We start from the raw sequence: 18,776 nt of genomic DNA on the forward strand, positions 1-18,776 counted from the left end.
ATCGTTCACTAAGAACTCACGGAGCGGTTTTCACCTGCGTCTGCCGTGGGACCGGAATCCGTGGAATGTAATAGTTAAGTATGTAAAATTAGTAGCAAAATTCACGGCGCGTTTTACGCCTGTAGTGGTAACGAGTGGAACCGCGCAGGGCGCGATCACCTGCGGGGTTAGCGGCTGTCGTCGCCCGCGCACTTTGGCGGTCGGCTCAGTTGTGGCGCACGAGGGTTAAGTTCTCTATTAACCGCGCGACTTGCATTTATCTCCCACTAAGTTCGCGGTCCGTTCCGCAATCGCAGCGACTTCGTGCCCGCAACCGCGGCGACTACGTGTCCGCATAAACTTGCAGGGTCGGGACTATTGAAATAAAACCGCTGTCCCGCAGCACCGGCGGGCGCGGATGGAAACCGCTCCGTAAATTGTTTACCTTATTAATCTTAAACTGACGCTACTCAACGAGGGCTGTGGTCTTACCCATAGATATAGAAAAAAAGGGAAGATTTGGTATGGCCCCGTGGTTCGTGTCGCCTCGATTTGATCAAAATGATCATTTTTTTTTTTTTTTTTTTTTTATTGTGACTCGGCAAAATGACTGCACCGCGCCTGATGGAAAGTGCGAATACAGTCCAGAGATGAGAGTAACGGATGGAAAACACAAATATCTTCACTCCGTCACTATCATTTTGCCGGTCTGGCCAAATGCTTCTTCACACTACGTTTGAAGGACCCGATGTTATAGAGGGGAGGGAATACATGCGCCGGGAGTTGGTTCCACAATTTGATGGTTCGGCATAAAAACGGATTGCCAAACTTTTTAGTGCGGGACGGTATTGAACTGACCGTCCATCTGTGGCAACGCAGTCCGGCACGGGTGGTCCGCTGATGGAAAGGAGAGGAAGGGATAAGGTTGAATAACTCTTCAGAGCACTCGCCGTGGTACAGGCGATAGAATACGCTAAGAGACGCTATATCTCTGCGAAGCTGTAACGACTCCGCATGCTCAGTTACATGAGGATCGTTGACAACACGGAAGGCGTAGCGCTGCAGTCCATCTAGGGCATCGAGCAAGTACTTGGCAGAGCCGTCCCAAAGGTGCGAACAGTACTCCATGCTGCTTCGGACCTGAGCTTTATACAACAGGTATCGCAGCTCTGGAGTAAAAAAAAAATCGGTGCACCTTGTTCAGGATGCCAAGCAAAAGGGGAGATTTGGTATGGCCCCGTGGTTCGTGTCGCCTCGATTTGATCAAAATGATCTTATCAAGGTGACACGCCTACAAACATCGCCACAGCGACATCGCGATCGTTGTACATACTAGATCTCTCGTAAAACGTGAAAATGCCAAGTTGTAGCAATACACCTTGTAAAAATTGGAGTGAAAACAAAAATGTTAAAACTAGTGAGATAACATTCCACCGGTTATTTGCATTTTTAGTTACTATTTCTATTATTATTCAATATAGGAAATGAAACTATTTTTCAACTGGTTGAAGACTGTACCACCTCAGTCAACCGTGACCATGGGACCTGTAAAGGGTCCGAAACGTCGGTTTGTTTGAAAAAAACAAATATACGCGATTTAAATCCGGAAAAATAGTTTCATTTCCTATGTGTAACAATCGCGAAAACCTAAGAACTCGATTATTCAATATTTTCTATTTGTCTCCATAGAAATTTCTAGACTCAAATATAGTGATGTTTGATTTACGAGGACTAATGTTTATCGACAATAAATTTTTACTGAAATGTTTGAATTGCTTACTGTGGTCTTTGTAATTAAAGTCCCTAAAATATCGAAGCGAAAAGCATTCACGTCAAATTGATTTCTTTTATATTATTACTATTATTATTACTAAACCTTTTATTTCGAGTAACTTTAACACAACTACAATTTTGGACAACCGTTTCAATTTCATGTCAATTTGTATGTTGCTGTTGCTTGAAGAAAAATGTATGTGTGTCATTGACTTACGTGTTATTGTTTTAGATAACTTAGATATTTAAATTCCATTATACTCGTAGATTAAACATAGAGTATTTTTAAGTTTTTCCAATGAGTTCAAAATAAAAGAAGGTTGGATTGAAGCTGCAGGAAAATCGAAAGATTGGTTTTCTTACATTGATTGTAAGTCAATGTTTTCTTATTACTATTTCTTACTTTGTTTAAATTTCCATTGCAAATGCATTTAAAAACTAAATAAAATAAAATAAATTAATAAATAAATTAGAAACAATTATAGAAAATCACATAAATCCTTCATAAAAAAACAACAATTTAATTTATTAAATTCGTTGATGGTTCGATTTAGTCTTGACAGTGACAGTTTCACCAACTCGTGGTAACGTATAATGGAAAACTGACACTGGCGACGATCGCCATATTTTTTATATTATGATTATAAAACTGACACTCGCCCAAGTCTAGTGGCCGCCATTAAGAAAATAATAATAATTTATTTTAATATAATAATACACCTGTACCAGGTATAGTATGAAAAATTGAATATTTTTTTAATATTCAAAACAGCCACATGTCGTAATTGTCGATTAGGTTCCTACCTCGGTCCGGTCGGTGGTCCTCCACATCACTCGTTGAGTAGCGTCAGTTTAAGGTTAATAAGGTTAAATTAACGGAGCGGTTTCCATCCGCGCCCGCCGGTGCTGCTAGATAGCGGTTTTATTTCAATACTCACGACTGTCTGTCGCGGCGTGTCGACTGTCTGTCTGTCACGGCTGTCTTCGACAGCCTCTTCAGATGATGAAAATCGTTGACCGCGTAACTGGTTCTTAATTTTTGGAAATAAATAAAAGTCACAAGGTACGCGGGATGGCTCATAAGGTCAACTTTGTCAACCTTCAAAAATTCATTTGTCTGTTGTCACGGTACAATGATGATTCTTCAAAGCAACAGTAGCCACGTGTCCAGTTTTTTTAAAACAAGAAGCAATCATCCGCTTAGAGGCACTTTGCATGCGTGTCACTTTGGTTGGTTTCGGCTCATCTCGCTTGATTGCTGCTTTGTTTTGGAATCGTAACTATATTAACATATTTCGTCACCTGTTACTATGTCCTACACCAAATTTGACGCCCCTTCGTTCAATCTGGTAAGCATGGCATTGCACCAAGTGACGCAATCCGTTTTTTGAGCCTCAGTCAAATTGTGTGGGAACCATCGAGAGCACAGCTTTTTCACACCCAAATGTTTGTGTAGTATTGATTGTAATTGACTCATGCCTATGCCTATAGATGCCCGAATCGCATGGTATATTACATGCCTGTCTGTTTTGATCATACGGCGCACAGCATCGATGTTTTTATTGTTCACGGCAGTGGACGGGCGACCATCACGAAATTCCTCACTGAGATTCACACGACTGCGTTTGAATTCTGCAAACCAGCTATAAATAGTCGTCTTGCATGATTCTTGATCGCTAAAAGCAGTTTGAAGCCGAGCGAAGCTCCGCTGAGCTGTTGAATTACACTTAAAGTCGTAGAAAATCATACCACGAAAATTTTCCCAAGTTATCCATGGTGATGTAGATAACCAATTTCTAAAATGACGCCACAATGTAAAACAAGTGACAGTTAGATGAAAAATACTATATTCTACAGCCAAAAAGTTCCATTTTCAAATGTTGTAATTACTTTTTAAATATTGTTTATGTAATTGGCCAGTTCCGGAAACTTATAGTACGCCCTATGTATCGAGGTGACACGAACCACACCCTCATACCAAATCGTCCCTTTTTTCCTATATCTATGATCTGAACTGTGGTTAGAAATTTACTCCGTAAATTCTTTAACCTATTTTAACATTTGACAGATATAAGTTCTTATATCTTGCTCATTATTTCTGCCTGTGTAGAAACACACCACATATATGCCACCCACACTTATTTCCATCACAAAGCGTCAGTGTTTTGTTCACAGACACAGGAAACTTAAGACGAACTTAACGATTTGAAACATGAAATAAAGTGCAACTACAGGACATTGGCCAATCACCATTTTTTTGTATAATTTTTATAATAATATTAAACTACCGTACATAGTTATTTTTACTTGACATTGGCAAAATCATTGATTATTTCGATGGGGCCATAACATTTAAAAGAAGAAGAAGAAGAACGAGTTCACTTTGTACAAAAGAAGGTCAATCCTATTTTGGAAAGTAACTAATCAAATTCAATCACAATTTGTAAACACGATTTAGGAAATGATTTGTATTATGTTTATTAGTTCCCTGTTAAATTATACCTACAGTTTGAAAATGACATGGGCGGCAAAATTCGTAATATTGGACCCAATTTCATGACAATTTTTCAAGACAATTATTAAAACTTCCGAGTATCACAAATGGTTGCAGGCGATTATCATTTTAGACTAGATTAATCGTCTGATCTGGCAGTTTGTAAACCATAAAACCTTAGACTATGGAAACCAAGCAAAAAATACTTTAAAAGGGACTGTCATTTTGATTTGTCATTTTATATCATGGAGTCAGCAAGAGTCAGCACCACTGTTTTGAATGTTGTCAAAACGCCTTATTCTTACTAACCAAAGTTAATTATCATATTATGGATAACTTTAGAATGTCCTGGTTTTGCCCAGGTGTAGGTGTGTACATATCGCGGGTGGAGGAAGGGTCGGTGGCGGAGCGCGCGGGATTGCGCCCGGGCGACTCCATCATGCAGGTGAACGGGACGCCTTTTGCTGGCATCTCCCACGAGGACGCGCTAAAGGTGAGACATCCATTATCATATTCCGTTATTATAATTGATTGAACTATTTGTAATAACCGTGTTAGCCTAATGGTTTGACATACCGCCTCTCAAGCAGAGGCCGTGGAATCGAGTCTGGGTTTGAATTTTTCGAAATTTATATGCGAAATTTAATTTGAAATTTACCAATAGCTTTTCGGTGAAGGAAACATCGTGATGAAACCTGCACGTCGAAGAAGATTCACAACCCTGGAAAACGTGTGATAGTTCCGCATTGAGCCAGGGTGGCGGACTATAGTGAAATCCTCGCCTGAGGGAGACCAGTTCCCAGAAGTGGGACGTATAAATGGGTTGATGATGATGATTTGTAACAGTCTAACAAATCTATGTTTGTACCCTTTGCAAACGTATACTTGTTTTCCTTTTATTTTGACCTCTTAAGGCCCCGAGTACATTAAAATGTACATAATTTGTATGACGTGATTCAAACCCTGATAATATTATTCCTATGATCACGTAAACGACCTGTGTACATTATAATGAAAATATAGCTATTCAAATTTAACGCTATATATTCTGTATGACCAAATCCATCTAGAAAAATACGTTTTTCATACAAGACGTTTAGCGCTTTTTCCATTGTGGTTTGCTGGGTCTTTGTGCATAAGCGCCATTCGCAGTCGGGCCGGGTTTCTTTTTTGTATATTTTCGGATTTGGAACGAATACGGATCGGACATCGGATTGCAGTGTGCAAACGCGCTTAGGGAGTTAATAAAAGCGACAAGCCCGTTCGCCAAAAATGTCCAAATTTTACTGAGAATTAGGTGAACTTTAGAAAAAAAGTAAAAAATACTTACACATATAAGTAGTCCATTATTATCAATACAAAAAAAAACCAATACAAAGATCTATATAAACACAGAGAAATTCGTACAATCTGCCGACTCGATCCGTAGTTCAGTTGGTTAAGAGCGGTTGCTCTGGCGTGGCAACCGGCGCTGGTTCGGGTCCAGTCAGATCGAAGGTTTTTTTTTCGATCCTTGTATCAACACGTACTTACAACTTTGCGATCGTAATAAACTAGTGGACAGTTTTCACAAAAACTATATGAATATCATGGTATTAAAACATCACGAAGTACAAACAAATATACACGATTTAAGCCTGGAAAAGTAGTTTCATTTGCTATGTGTAACAATCGCGAAAACCTAAGAACTCGAAATCACGATGTACAGTTTTCTGTTGATTTTAATAATTCATCATCATCATCATCATTAACCCATTTAAACGTCCACTGCTGGGCTTAATGAATGTCTTTTTAAAACCTAACTGATATTGACAATGTGATGTAGTTGACGTCTGCATGACGGCTAGCAGTTTGTATCCCTCTACACATCCCACTGCAGGATATCAGTCTCTTAAAATCACTGAAAAATAGGTACGAGGTTTGTTACACTACACAGTCTGAGTTTATTACATTTTATTATCGGCCAGTGAGTTACGGTTATGAAAGACCGATCTGGTGCAACAGGTTGCCATTAGTTGTGCTAGAATTTACTTTTTTTAATAGTCCGTTAGTACTTATTATATATAAATAAATAATATTCTCTAAAGACCCAGTAAACTACAATAGGAAAAGTGCTAATCGCCCAATATACACTAAAACGTACTAAATATAATTAGATTCTCAAGACCCAAGCAAGTATGCTCTCAGACTTGTACCAAAAACTTATTTTTCTAGATATCCTATGGTCATGTAGAATACTTACTTACTTGTTGACTCAGCGACCCGAAGTGGATCTTGGCTTCAGATACGAGTTGTACGCCCTGTCTTTGTCACTTCGTCCCTCCATCGGTATTTGGATCGACCAAACGGTCGTCGACCACTAGGACGACTCATGTAGGCTCTTTTCACCGCCCTATAAGGTGGCATTCTTTCGAAGTGTCCAAGCCAACGGAGTCTTGCACACGCAGACACGATGTCCTCCAGCTCCAGGTTTTTTCGAATCCTCCACCTACCATCTTCCCTCTACGTCGGTCCCAGAATCTTAGGAAGATTTTCCTTTCGGCGACAAGAAGCTTGTTCTCTTCTCTCAGAGTTAGTATCCAAGTTAGCAACCATGCATTAAGATCTGTCGTATGACCGATTTTATTGCATGGTTATGGAATATATAACATTAAATTTTAATGCGATATTTTCATTATAAAGTACACTGGGCGTTTACGTGATCATGGGAATAATATTGTCTGGGTCTGGATAACTTCACAAATTATGTAGGTACATTTGGAAGTACATGGGGCCTTAGGAAGAACGTATATTATAATTATATTTGTATGATAGTATCATCACTTTCTTGTATAGTTTCATAATTTGCTGTTGAGGCATGTGCCATAGTTGTTAAGTTTCTCATATTAACTATATTTCCTCAACATAATTAATTATAATTAAATAAATGTACCTTTTAAGCTTTAATATTTTTCGACTTTAAGTCTTGGAGGCAACAGGTCTGTGAAGTGGTGCCAGATCACTGCAACCAACGAAACGGTCATTTGGCCGGAGTTGCAAGTTTTCAGTGATCCACTAAAGTGGTTGTTCTTTTTTGTAAACAAGCCAATTTACCTACTCAATTCTACACAATATACATTTGGTCATATTATACACTTATACAAATTTTTGGCAAATATCACATTTCCAAGTTCTTTTTACATCATTTTCCAGGGGTTTTTATTCCTATTATGGATTATGTTCTTTGATGTCTTTGAAGTCAAAATCAAGACGATCTTTTGTGTAAAATAGGTAAAGCGTTTTACTTGGAAAAATAAAGCAATTCGCAGTACGAATATTCGCAGGAACGGTGAAGTCCAAGAGACGGCACTATTTTTGCCAACGTTTAGGCGGACAGTTCCTTCCGTCGGGTTCCGCGATATCGTCTGATTTACGAGCCTTGTCTCCAACGTAGCAAAAACTTCGCCATCGACTCGTGTTCCCTGTCAAATGCTTTTACGATTACTTAAATCGATTAGTCAGCTTATCAAAATTTTATTATCCTTATCATTGGCAAGAAACGCTTTTTATTACAGATTTATTATATTATTTATGACATTCGCGTACTAGCTTCCGAAGTATAACTGCCCGTCACCGCCGCTGCGTCCTTTAACTTTTATTTAATTGAGTCGTAACAAACTTTTGGAATGGCGATAATTGAGTCGGCATAGAATTTTCTCATTGAATTTTCATACGCCATCAACATTTTATTTAAGAGCTAAGGTTAAAAGTGGATAGTCCGAAGGTAGGGTGAAATTAAAGTGTGGGTGATTGATTACCAAAGGTCAATATATATATATATCCACGTCGAGTGAATGAAACCACCAAAATATTAATTAATGACTTTTTGAAATTCATAATCTAATTCAATGAAATTTGTAGATAACTACATTTAAATAATAATACTATGAATGATATCCGCATTAGTTAAAATAAGCTTTTCCTAGTAGCTAAAAAAAATTATTTTACTTTGGTGAAAGGTTAATTATCTACTACACTTTTTTACATGGCGCCCCTAGAATTACTTTAAAATCCAACTTCAGCTTCCTAGTAGTTTTATCTTACGATGCAATCCTGAAATCCGGAATCGAAATACTTATTTTTGGTGCAAGTGCGGAAAGTTAGTCACTATTCACGAGTCTTCAAGACTCGAACCAAGTGAAAATGACAAATCCGCACGTGTTTCAAACGACGTTTTTTAATACATTTGCGAAAAAACTACATTCAAAGTAATATAAAACAGTATTTAAAAAAAACTCATTTTATTTCTTTGTCTGATAATATTTCAGGGTACAAAGGCAACTGTTGCCAGTATTAGGCCACATTAAAATTACTATTTTAGTGGCGCGGCGCGCAGCGGTCTCGCGTAATACTCACCTCCGGTCAATACTCAATTAATATTCAATCAGCTATCTTTTTGGAAAATATTTTGATATTTTTAAATGTAACCCGTTGTTTTATAAAACACATGCAATTTAATCAAATAAGATGTTTGTAAGTAAATATAAGTTTTAATGACGAATAACTTGCGTCACAAAGCACATAAATATTAAATAAATATACAACCTCTTTAATTCTATGTTTATGACTTGAAACAACAGTAAATAAATAAAAATTGGGAAAGTTAAAAGCACCAGTGCAAAAAATACAACTTTCGGCACGATTTGTAATACGAAAAATACCACATTTTGAGCAACTGTATTAAAAAAGTAATTAATTAATATTTGGTGGTTTTAACCATTCTATATTAATTCTTGTATCTATATGTAGACATTTGTCAACTCATTTGAAACACCTTTTTCGGATCATTGGTATTACATATAAATAATATTAATAAAACTGCCTCTTAGAAATGTAACAGAAACGGTTCTAGTTTATAAAAAGCTAATTCTTGATATCGCCGATTCTTCATGTATAATATGTAATATGCCTTTAAAACCAATTTAATAAGTATGTACCTAATTTCCGTACTTACAAACAAAACACGTACTGTCCAAATAATATTATATAAATAATAATAATAGCAGACGGAATAGCCAAAATAATTATACTCCAATATATATTTGACTATATTTGGCACAAGCGACAACTCTGTGATTACTTGGAAGCTAATAAAAATACTGAGACGTTTTTATTGAGTACGATATAAGTTTGTGCTATTACGCGTTGCGAATAGCATCGTACGGGTATGTGAGACAGAACTTTCTCTACGCGAAACAAGCTCGTTTTCTCTGATTGGATTGGTTTGTCTTTGTCGAACGAACCTTATTATGGTAAGGCTTTTCCCCATTCCAATATTTATGTTGGAACTACACATTATTTTGAATCGTGACTCCTTTGTGCCGTCGTCAGTAGATTTTGAATGTATCGTTGTCCGTTGTTGCCATTTGTTGCATAGAAAAGTTTGTTATAGGTGGTTTCCTTTGAGGTAAACAACTGCATAACAGCTCTATTATACTTATTATATGTATAGGTGTATATACTCCATCGCCGACCTCGATGTCAATTACTTTCCATCAGGTGAGATGGAGGTTAAATGCACTTTTTTTTTAAAGTTTGGTTTTTTTTTCGAACAGTATATTTCTACAATTCCTGCTTTTAGAGAAAAACTTACCTAAATCAAGCTAGTAAACATTATGATGTAGAGAAAGGACCTACAATTCTGTTTTATTACATTATTCATAGGCATTCCATAATTAGTAACGTTGCAATAGTAAGTAATACACGGAAATGATATTAGCGGTGAGAGACGGCCGGAGACTACATAATGTTTTTATTTCCTACCACCCAATCTACTACAATGATAGTCCAACCGAGTTTTTTTTAAACGCACACACTCATAGCCCTGCACTAGGGGACTCCTGTAACATGGGTGCTACATACGTAGGTACACAACCACAAATTACACCCAAACTCACGAGAGAAATAAATGTAGGCCATACAAATATTTCTCCCAGCCCGGGAATCGTAAGTAATCTGAAGGTAAGTTGTTTTAGTAAATTTAGTTTATTTCTTTATTTCTATTCAAAAAGGCATACAAGATAAAAATTTATCGAGTTATTAGGTTTTCACGATTGTTACTCATAGAAAGTGAAACTATTTCTTTGCATCTAAATCGCGTATATTTCTTTTTTCAAACAAACCAACCTTTCGGGCCCTTTACGGATCCCATGGTCACGGTTAATAATAAAAATGAAACAATGAAGACAATGAAAATAAAATTTCTCGCCAAACTCCAAAACCAGTTTGTTGCCGATGTTACACTCAAAATTACAAAACTCTATAATAAACCTATTACACTTATTGAAACCTGTCGAGGTTAAATGCAACGTAAACGTTAATTTACTACTCATAATGCCGAACTTCATATAGAACGAGTAGATTTTAAAATCTCAAATGAGTATGTATTGTTGCCAGTCATTTTTGTCGGACCGTTAATTTTATGTTTGCAAGCAAGTAGACTTAGTAACAAGTTAAATAACAAGCGTCGGGCGACGGCACCCTTCTGTTTATGTGCCCGTTGCTACTCGGAGAAGGTTAATGGCATCTTACAGTCTACTGCAGCCGATAAAAATACCTTCGAAAGAAAAATATCGTGTTTCTTGGAGTTATCTCAAATGCTTTTCTCGTGTTGTTTGCAGGTGTAAGTTTGTGGTTGATCTTTAGGTATTTTCGTGTTTAATTTTAGATTGATTGAACGTTTATGAATGAAACAATTGCGAATATTGCCATTAAACTGTTATTTGATGCTTCTTTATCAAAACTCAGTTTTAGTTTAAAAATTACAGTGTTTAGGCTAATAATAATTCATGCAGAATTGTTTCTATAATTTTATATATTTATATTCAATATACAAACAATGTCTCCTTTTGATTCCACCCACTCATGGATTAAACTTTTAATGCTATTGACAATTCTAAAAAGCTTTTGCTCTTCTTTTCGGTAGTAAACCAAGTTTCATCGGTCTGTTTGCAGAGTTTGTATTAGGTGTCTCGTTTCCTTTCGTGAACGGCTAAAGAATAATATTAGAAAGGAAGATTTAATCATATTTTTACCCAATTTTCAGTTGAAAAGCACAAACAAATTGCAATTGTGTGGCAAACGTATACCAAAGATCTTTTTTAATATAAATGCGTACGACAAAGATAGAAACCGTTGCCAATTAGAAATAACTATTGCAGTCTCTTAATACTTTTAGTAGGAGTAAAACTCCCCTTGAATGAGTTCGTCCAGAGAAGTCCATACTGTCATCTTACCTGTTTCTGCCGCCAAGCAGTAATGTGAAGATTACTGCGTTTCAGTTTTGAAGGGTAAGGGCGCTGGTGAGAATACAGGCACTTGGGACTTTTTAACTTATGTCTCTGGGTGACAGGCGCAGTGGCAGGTCACCTCAGGTGTATTGTGACATGCATGTCGCTTAACACCAGGCACACGACTTTTCATCGCGTCTCTTGGTATCGTAAAAGAAATACAGGTTCATCTAGTTTAAGAGGCGGGGTCGTCAATCGCTAGTTACCCTGTTTCACAATTAAACAATTTCACCTTTTACTACAATTTGAATTTTTATATTTCTGTTATTTGTGGAAAGAAATGTATTATAATTCATTTTGACGAATCAATTTATATTTGAGAATAGCGTTTTCTTGGCCTTTTTCTACCTTCCGTGTAATTCTACAGTAATTTTGTACAATGATTATGTTAAGGAGCGATTCGAATTCCTTCACTAATCCAACCCCCAACGTCTGCGTTCGTCTTCAATTCTCAGACTTCAAATTTCATGCTTGCTGGTACTACGACAAGTCATTTACAGTTCAGGCTGTTTGTTTGCGGAATGCTCTACCTTTATCTATTAAACAAACGAAATCATTGTGTCTCTCAGAAATGTGGTAAAAGATTACTACCTAATTTTTGTATGTAATTCTGTATTTTTTAAATTATGTTTTGTTATTTAATATCATTTTATATAAATATAGGGATTTATAGTAGTAGTTCAAGATATTTTCCTGCTGTAATTACTTTCCATCCAAAGGTTGTGTGGTAGAAATCGCTTAATGCGATGGGACCGTCGCTTGTACTACCACTTTTTTAAATTGTTTTGTATACGTTTTCATTTTAGTGTGCAAAAAAAGATTGTATTGTATTGTAATGACACATTTTATAAACTTCAAATTGTAATATAGTATTATAAAATAATATAACATGTGTACAGGGTTACTTGTACTAACAACCTCGAAGGACTATATTACAAACATCATAAACAACAATTTATTTAATAATTTATTTTGGTCCATGACTGTTAATAATTCATCAGATTTTAATGTCGTAAAAAAATAAAAATATTTAAATAGACTGCTCAAAACGATCATGGCTCTGTGTGGTAGCAAAAGAAAGCACTTATCCCCAATATATTTTATGAATAACTGCACACGGGAGGCGTTACTTTTATAATTTCTTTTATGGTCCACCACACACATACACAACCAAAAATTACACCAAAACTCACGAGAGAAATAAACGTACGCGATACAAATATTTCTCCCGGCCCGGGAATCGAATCCGAGACCATTGCGTGGCAGTCCAGTATGGTAACCGTTGGGCCATGGAGGCATTGCTAAACGATTTACTACCAAATACAGATCTAATAACTTTTTCATCGAAAAAAAACCGACCTCAAAAGTTTGCTAAACGGTTTTTTACTGATTTCCATTGGAGGGGATCCATCAGATTCTGACTTCTTAGTGACAATGGGACCGTTACGGACTCTGTTGTACATTTTATACTTTTTTCTGGCTGTCATGGTGACGTGATTTGTTAATTACATGTATTGCGTAAAGTGAAAAATCAACTTTTATTTGCGGAAAATGTTTACTTTGTGATAGCTGAAACGAATCCGGACCAGCATCATTGGCATCAGAGACCACCTCGATAGTATACCCTTTTAAACAAAAAAAGAATTTTCAAAATCGGTCCACAATTGATGGAGAAATCGATATGAACACTGACATGCCTATAAAATTTGAGGAGTTCCCTCGATTTCCATGGATCCCCTCATCAGATATTGACTTGATGACAATGGGACTACCATGAGAGTGCACCCTTTCAAACAAAAAAAGGCTTTTCAAAATCGGTCTACAATTGACAGAGAAATCTGAAAACATACTTACAGCCGAACGTATAACCTCTTCCTTTTTTTTGAAGTTGGTTAAAAAGTGTCAGATAATACAACAAAAACTTAAAAGTTTATATTTGATAAATTTATTATGTTTTGTAAATTGTCATGAAAGAAAAGTTGTTGTTTATGATATTAGTAATATAATCCTCTGAGGTTGTTAGTAACCCTGTTATTGAATACACAACCAGAGAAAATAATGCAATATCTCCATTTTCCTTCATTATGGGTACTGCTTCCTAGTCCAGGAGACCGGCATTATTTTTGCGGGCGGCGGCGTATAGGCGGGCAGTTCTTGCTGTCGAGGAACCCGATACCGTCTGATTTACGACTCTTGTCTCTAACGTCGCCAAAACTTTACCATCAACCCGTTCCCTATCAGATGCTTTGACGCCAACTTAAACAAATAAGTCAGCTTATTAAAATTTTATTATCCTTATTGTTGCCAAGAAAGCTTTTTATTACTGCGATATTTATGATGATCGCACACTACAACACAAAACAAAATGTATACGTATAATATCTGTAATTAAAATGAAAATATTTTGTGACATTTGTGGATTGGTAAGTAATGTAGCCTTTTGGCGCACCATTTTATTAAAAATCACATGTTTTTATACCAAGAAAAAAGTTTTGCTCTACGAAAATGTTATTTGATAAAGGAAGTGGTCTAAACAGGAAATCATCATCATCATGGCGGCATTTTTCTAATCTAATCGTGGATCTGGTCTGTCTCGCCGTCTGATATCAGCTCGGGGTTTCCATTCAAGTACACGCCTTATCTAGCGCCTCTTGTACATTCTCGCAATGTTCTTCGCCCATTTTTTCTTCGTTACGGCAACCATGACATCTTTGATTTTGATTCTACACGTATTTCGGATACAATAGTGACCTCCTTTTCGATTTCGCAGGGTGACTCCGAGCATTGCTCTCTCCATGTCTTTCTGCACGATTACGAACTTCTCGGCGGACTTCTGTATAAGAGTCATGATTTCCATACCGTTGACAAGTGCGTGCATGACGCACTGCTCGAAGACTTTGACTTTCAAATCAAATCAAATCATTTATTTCTTTGAGTAATGGTATTTTGCCACGTAGCGTTTTTTTGTTGGCACCTAATGCAGTCCACGTCTGAGCAAACCGCTTCCGCTGTTTGGTTCCCAGAGCACAGTGTAGCCTTATGTCCCAAATATACGTATACGATTATTCTCTCCACTGGAAGCTGGTACTTTGTGACTTTAGGAATGTTGATCATGATCTTAGTTTTCCCAATGTTTATTTTAAGGCCAGTCTTCCTGTATACCACCCTCAAAACCTCTAGCATCGTCATCATATTCTCAGATTGGTAAGTCTCTATCAATCATCAACTCTTTCCCAGTCCACTGCATCTGTTGGAATATGTATTCTAGTGCTAAGGTGATATTGTGTCTCCTTGCCTAACTTTATTGCCTCTCTAGATAGAATTTGTTGGTTTTGTGCAGGGAGACACTGGCGGTGGCGTTGAACATAAACGGGAAATACGTAGTTACGTATAGTAAATTACGAAATTATACGAGATACTTGATTTGTCTGTCTAACTCTAACGGGCACCCTTGGTGTAATAAGGCTACATGTGCAAAATAACGACTTTTGAGGAGAGAGGTTTAATGTTTCTACGAAAGAAATTGGTCGAAATTTTTTTCTACTTTAATAAGAGAGTTATAAAATTTAAAAAATTAAGTAGAACATAGTAACGAGTAGTAATTAACTACTCGTTACTATGTTCTGCTTAATTTTTTTCATAAATTTCTGATTATTTTTATGATTTTCAGTGAATAAAGCACTTTTGCTGTGTAATTACATGTGACTATTATACCAAAGGTACGAACTAGTTTCTATAGATATTATTTAAATATATTTTCGCGTTCTCTTCAGGACGTTATCTAAAACATTCTTTAGTAACAAATATATAGAGCAATTACTTGTTCATATAATCTAAAATATGTGTTTATATAAAAAGTCTTATATCACTATATTACAGTAAAGGCCATGAGATAAAACTCTTAAGAATAGAGGAAAAAAATGTTTTTTCTATAAATAGACAATGGAGTTGGCGGGGTTGAAGTTCGCGCCGCGCTGGCTACGATATGACGCGTGTTATGACGTGACAGCAGCACCCAGTTTCTGTCATCCTCACCCCGTCAGCTGGCGTGATATTTTCAGCATGGCACAAGTTGTCTTACATAACTTCCTATACCGACGACTAGAGGTGGGCGTTTAAATGAAAAGCTCTTAAAAAAGTTTACTTTTTAAAATAAGCACTTAAGCACGCTTTTCAATTTAAGCGTAAGCGTTAACAACGTACTTATGTTTCAAGTCCCGCCATCTATGTTTCCTAAACAAATCAATTCATCAATGTGAATAAAAATTTTATAAATAAAAATTAAACTCGAGTTTTACAAATGAACTTACATCTTAAAACCTTTACTGGTCTACACTTGCTTTTCGCTATCAACACAACGTTACAAGCTTTTTTTAACTTAAAAACTTGAAATTAAAAAGCGTTTAAGTGAAAAGTTTAGAAAAGCACGCTTTTTTAAAAAAGCACAACGTTTTAGCGTTTACAAAAATAAGTTTTTCCCATCTCTACCGACGACAAACCTAGAGAGTGGGTTACTCATCCATTAATTTACATTAGGATTTTTTCTAGAGCTTTAAATTGCAATTTTGATCTATAAGTATCGGCACGCTATGACAGTCGTTTTGACGTTTGTCCGCTCATCAAGTTTCGTATTAAATCATAACTAAGCTAATTGATGTACATTGTTGTCAATAGTGACGTGCAGTAAAATTTACGGATTTATAATTTTACGACACAACTTGGCATTTGTTTGTCGAAATTTGATATTAAAAAAAATTAAATACATTACCATCGTTACTTATAGGATAGCCTTTCAGCATAACTTCTACATCCGGCAAACTCGCGTCAAAACTCAATGCAAAACAAAGCAGTTTCGAATTGACGATATATTAAGTAAACATTTTTATTTTCGTTTTATTAAAACTTTTTTATCAGCTACCCCTTGCAATACTAGTTATAAACCTAAAAACATATATTTCGCATTTGATTATATTTTTTTCGATAATGAATTGAGATTTGATCTCGCTATTGTAATCTGTCAAAACGGCCATCATAGTGTGCCGGTAAGAGATATTACAATAGGTATTTTCGTTGTCGTCGGATGATGAACCACCGTATCTGTATCTCATTACTACTACGAAAAAAACAAAAAATTAAAGTCAGCCAGAAGAAAGATGCAGCTGAATATTTTCGGCAATAACGTATTTACATCACTGTTCTACATAATGCGTAAATACAAAATGCGTTTTGCGTGCCGATTTGTAAGCGGCCTGGAATTTGTCCCACATTGTACATGCATACGTTTTTATGACATGCTATTTCTGCTTCACAGGTCGTTTTATTAATGTTTAATAAAATAAGTTTTAATAGCAAATGGATAATATTATTTTGATATCCAGAACATAACAGAAAAATGTAATGTAGTTTGTGTTATTATGCGGTAATGAATGATTTAAACATTAATTATTTACACATATATTACATAGAAATAATAACATTCACTATCCGTGTGAAGTTTTTCTTCAAAGGAAGCTACGGGATCAAGAGGTCCCTCGGGTACTCGCTAAAATATTATACTACTCATCAACTACTACTACTACTACTACTACGACTATTAAAATACTCGTTATCAACCTGACACATAAGTTTTTTTGCCTAGATTGCTATCAATTATCCATTCAGCCGTCATGTTGTCAACCAGATTATTCGAACATTTTTTTTTTAAATGGTACACCACTTAATCTGATCACATTACAGATTTGATCATGTTATAATATAGGTTGTACATTAGTAACTTAAAAAATGAACGGTGCTAACTCCTGAACTAAGTTAAAATAACCAATGACCTATTTTCATGTAATTATAATACATTTACATTTATAATACATTTACACGCCCGTAAATGAATTATAATAAACATAAAAGAATAAGAAAAGATATGACGCTTTAACTTACAATATGCAGCTTGATGCTAATTGATTATTTCAGCAACTTTTTTTCATGTACTTTTCAAAACTTATGTTATATGTAGAGTAAACTAACTTTTCTATATTGTCTTGGGTCTTTGTATTTGTACTTTGTATTGGTACAGTCGTTGTTTCCGATTTTCATAACACAAGTGATTTAGTTATTTACTTTGGGATCAGAGCAACGTATGTGATGGTATCTAATATTTATTTATTTATAATATTAAGTGACGGGGTGAACAAATCCTGCACCTTGTGGTAAGCGATACGCTTGTCCATAACAGTTGCAGTGCCTTACCTTTCAAAACTGACAGGTGGCAGTACTTCCATGAACGAACTCTTTCACAAGGAGCTTACTTTTACTGCTATTAAAATGATCAAATCTGATCTGATAGTCTATATTGTAACTGTTTAGATGCTGAAGTCGTGCAGGCAACTGACTATGACGGTGCGAACGTCAGGAGCGTTGCTGAGCCGCGCGTCGTGCTCGTGGATGGACCGGTATGGACGGCCCGCGTCACCTCCGCCCCTGCGGCCGCCTCGCTCGGCCAGCAAAGACCGCTCGATACGAAGGGTAAGCCGAATTTATATATCTCCTGGACTCAAATTCAAACCACCTTGTATTTTCAGTATTCAATGCTTTAAGTAAGTAATTATGTTTGATCAAAAACTATTATGCAATTTTGAAACTGGTATGCTAAACGTCATTTTCATATGTGGGTAATTTTCATGTTAGTTTTTTCTACCTAATTTTGGTGGCAATTTTTATTATGTAAATATTCTATAATATTAGCGTAAAGTATACTTAATATTTGAGTGTAGTATCAAAAATGTTATTTAATATTTCAGTGTAATATATTCAAATACTTAAATAATAAAAATTGCCACCGAAATTAGGTAGAGAAAATTAAAATTACCCATGTCCTTTGTGAAAAATTTGGATTTCTAATAACCAGGATGAGCTTTTTCTTCTTATTACAATATTTGTGTATTTTAGCCATTTAAAAATAAAAATGTAAAATAGCTTGAATTATGGGTCGGGTATTATATATTATAAAAGAAATTGGTAGAGCGGGAAACATACTCGTACCAATTTAATTGTACTGATAATTGAAAAGTTCATATGAGGAAAACAGAAACGGATATGTTTTGTTTGTCATTCTCGTGACTATCCTACGTATTCCTTTTGTTATATTGCAATGTGATACATATCCAAACTAATATTATAAATGCGAGAGTAATTCTGTCTGTCTATAC

The 18,776-nt window shown here is 36.0% G+C and overlaps 1 protein-coding gene across 10 annotated transcripts in view; it reads left to right on the top strand.

Annotated features, from left to right (window-relative positions):
• Positions 1 to 18,776, top strand: part of LOC113231281 (whirlin) — a 116,820-nt gene that overhangs the window by 55,606 nt on the left and 42,438 nt on the right. For 9 of the 10 annotated variants that reach the window (XR_003310550.1, XR_003310551.1, XM_026465527.1 and 6 more), the window contains exons 6-7: positions 4,609 to 4,739; positions 17,935 to 18,093. Coding sequence is in view for 8 of the 10 variants with exons in the window: in XM_026465527.1 (XP_026321312.1) it covers positions 4,609 to 4,739; positions 17,935 to 18,093 (290 nt within the window). In the remaining 2 variants the exon portion in view is untranslated. The remainder of the gene's footprint in view (positions 1 to 4,608; positions 4,740 to 17,934; positions 18,094 to 18,776) is intronic. The other variant, XM_026465543.1, reaches the window with a different exon arrangement.

This window comes from Hyposmocoma kahamanoa, unplaced genomic scaffold (assembly GCF_003589595.1).
Source record: "Hyposmocoma kahamanoa isolate Upper Pololo Valley unplaced genomic scaffold, ASM358959v1 102, whole genome shotgun sequence".
Classification (NCBI taxonomy): domain Eukaryota; kingdom Metazoa; phylum Arthropoda; class Insecta; order Lepidoptera; family Cosmopterigidae; genus Hyposmocoma; species Hyposmocoma kahamanoa.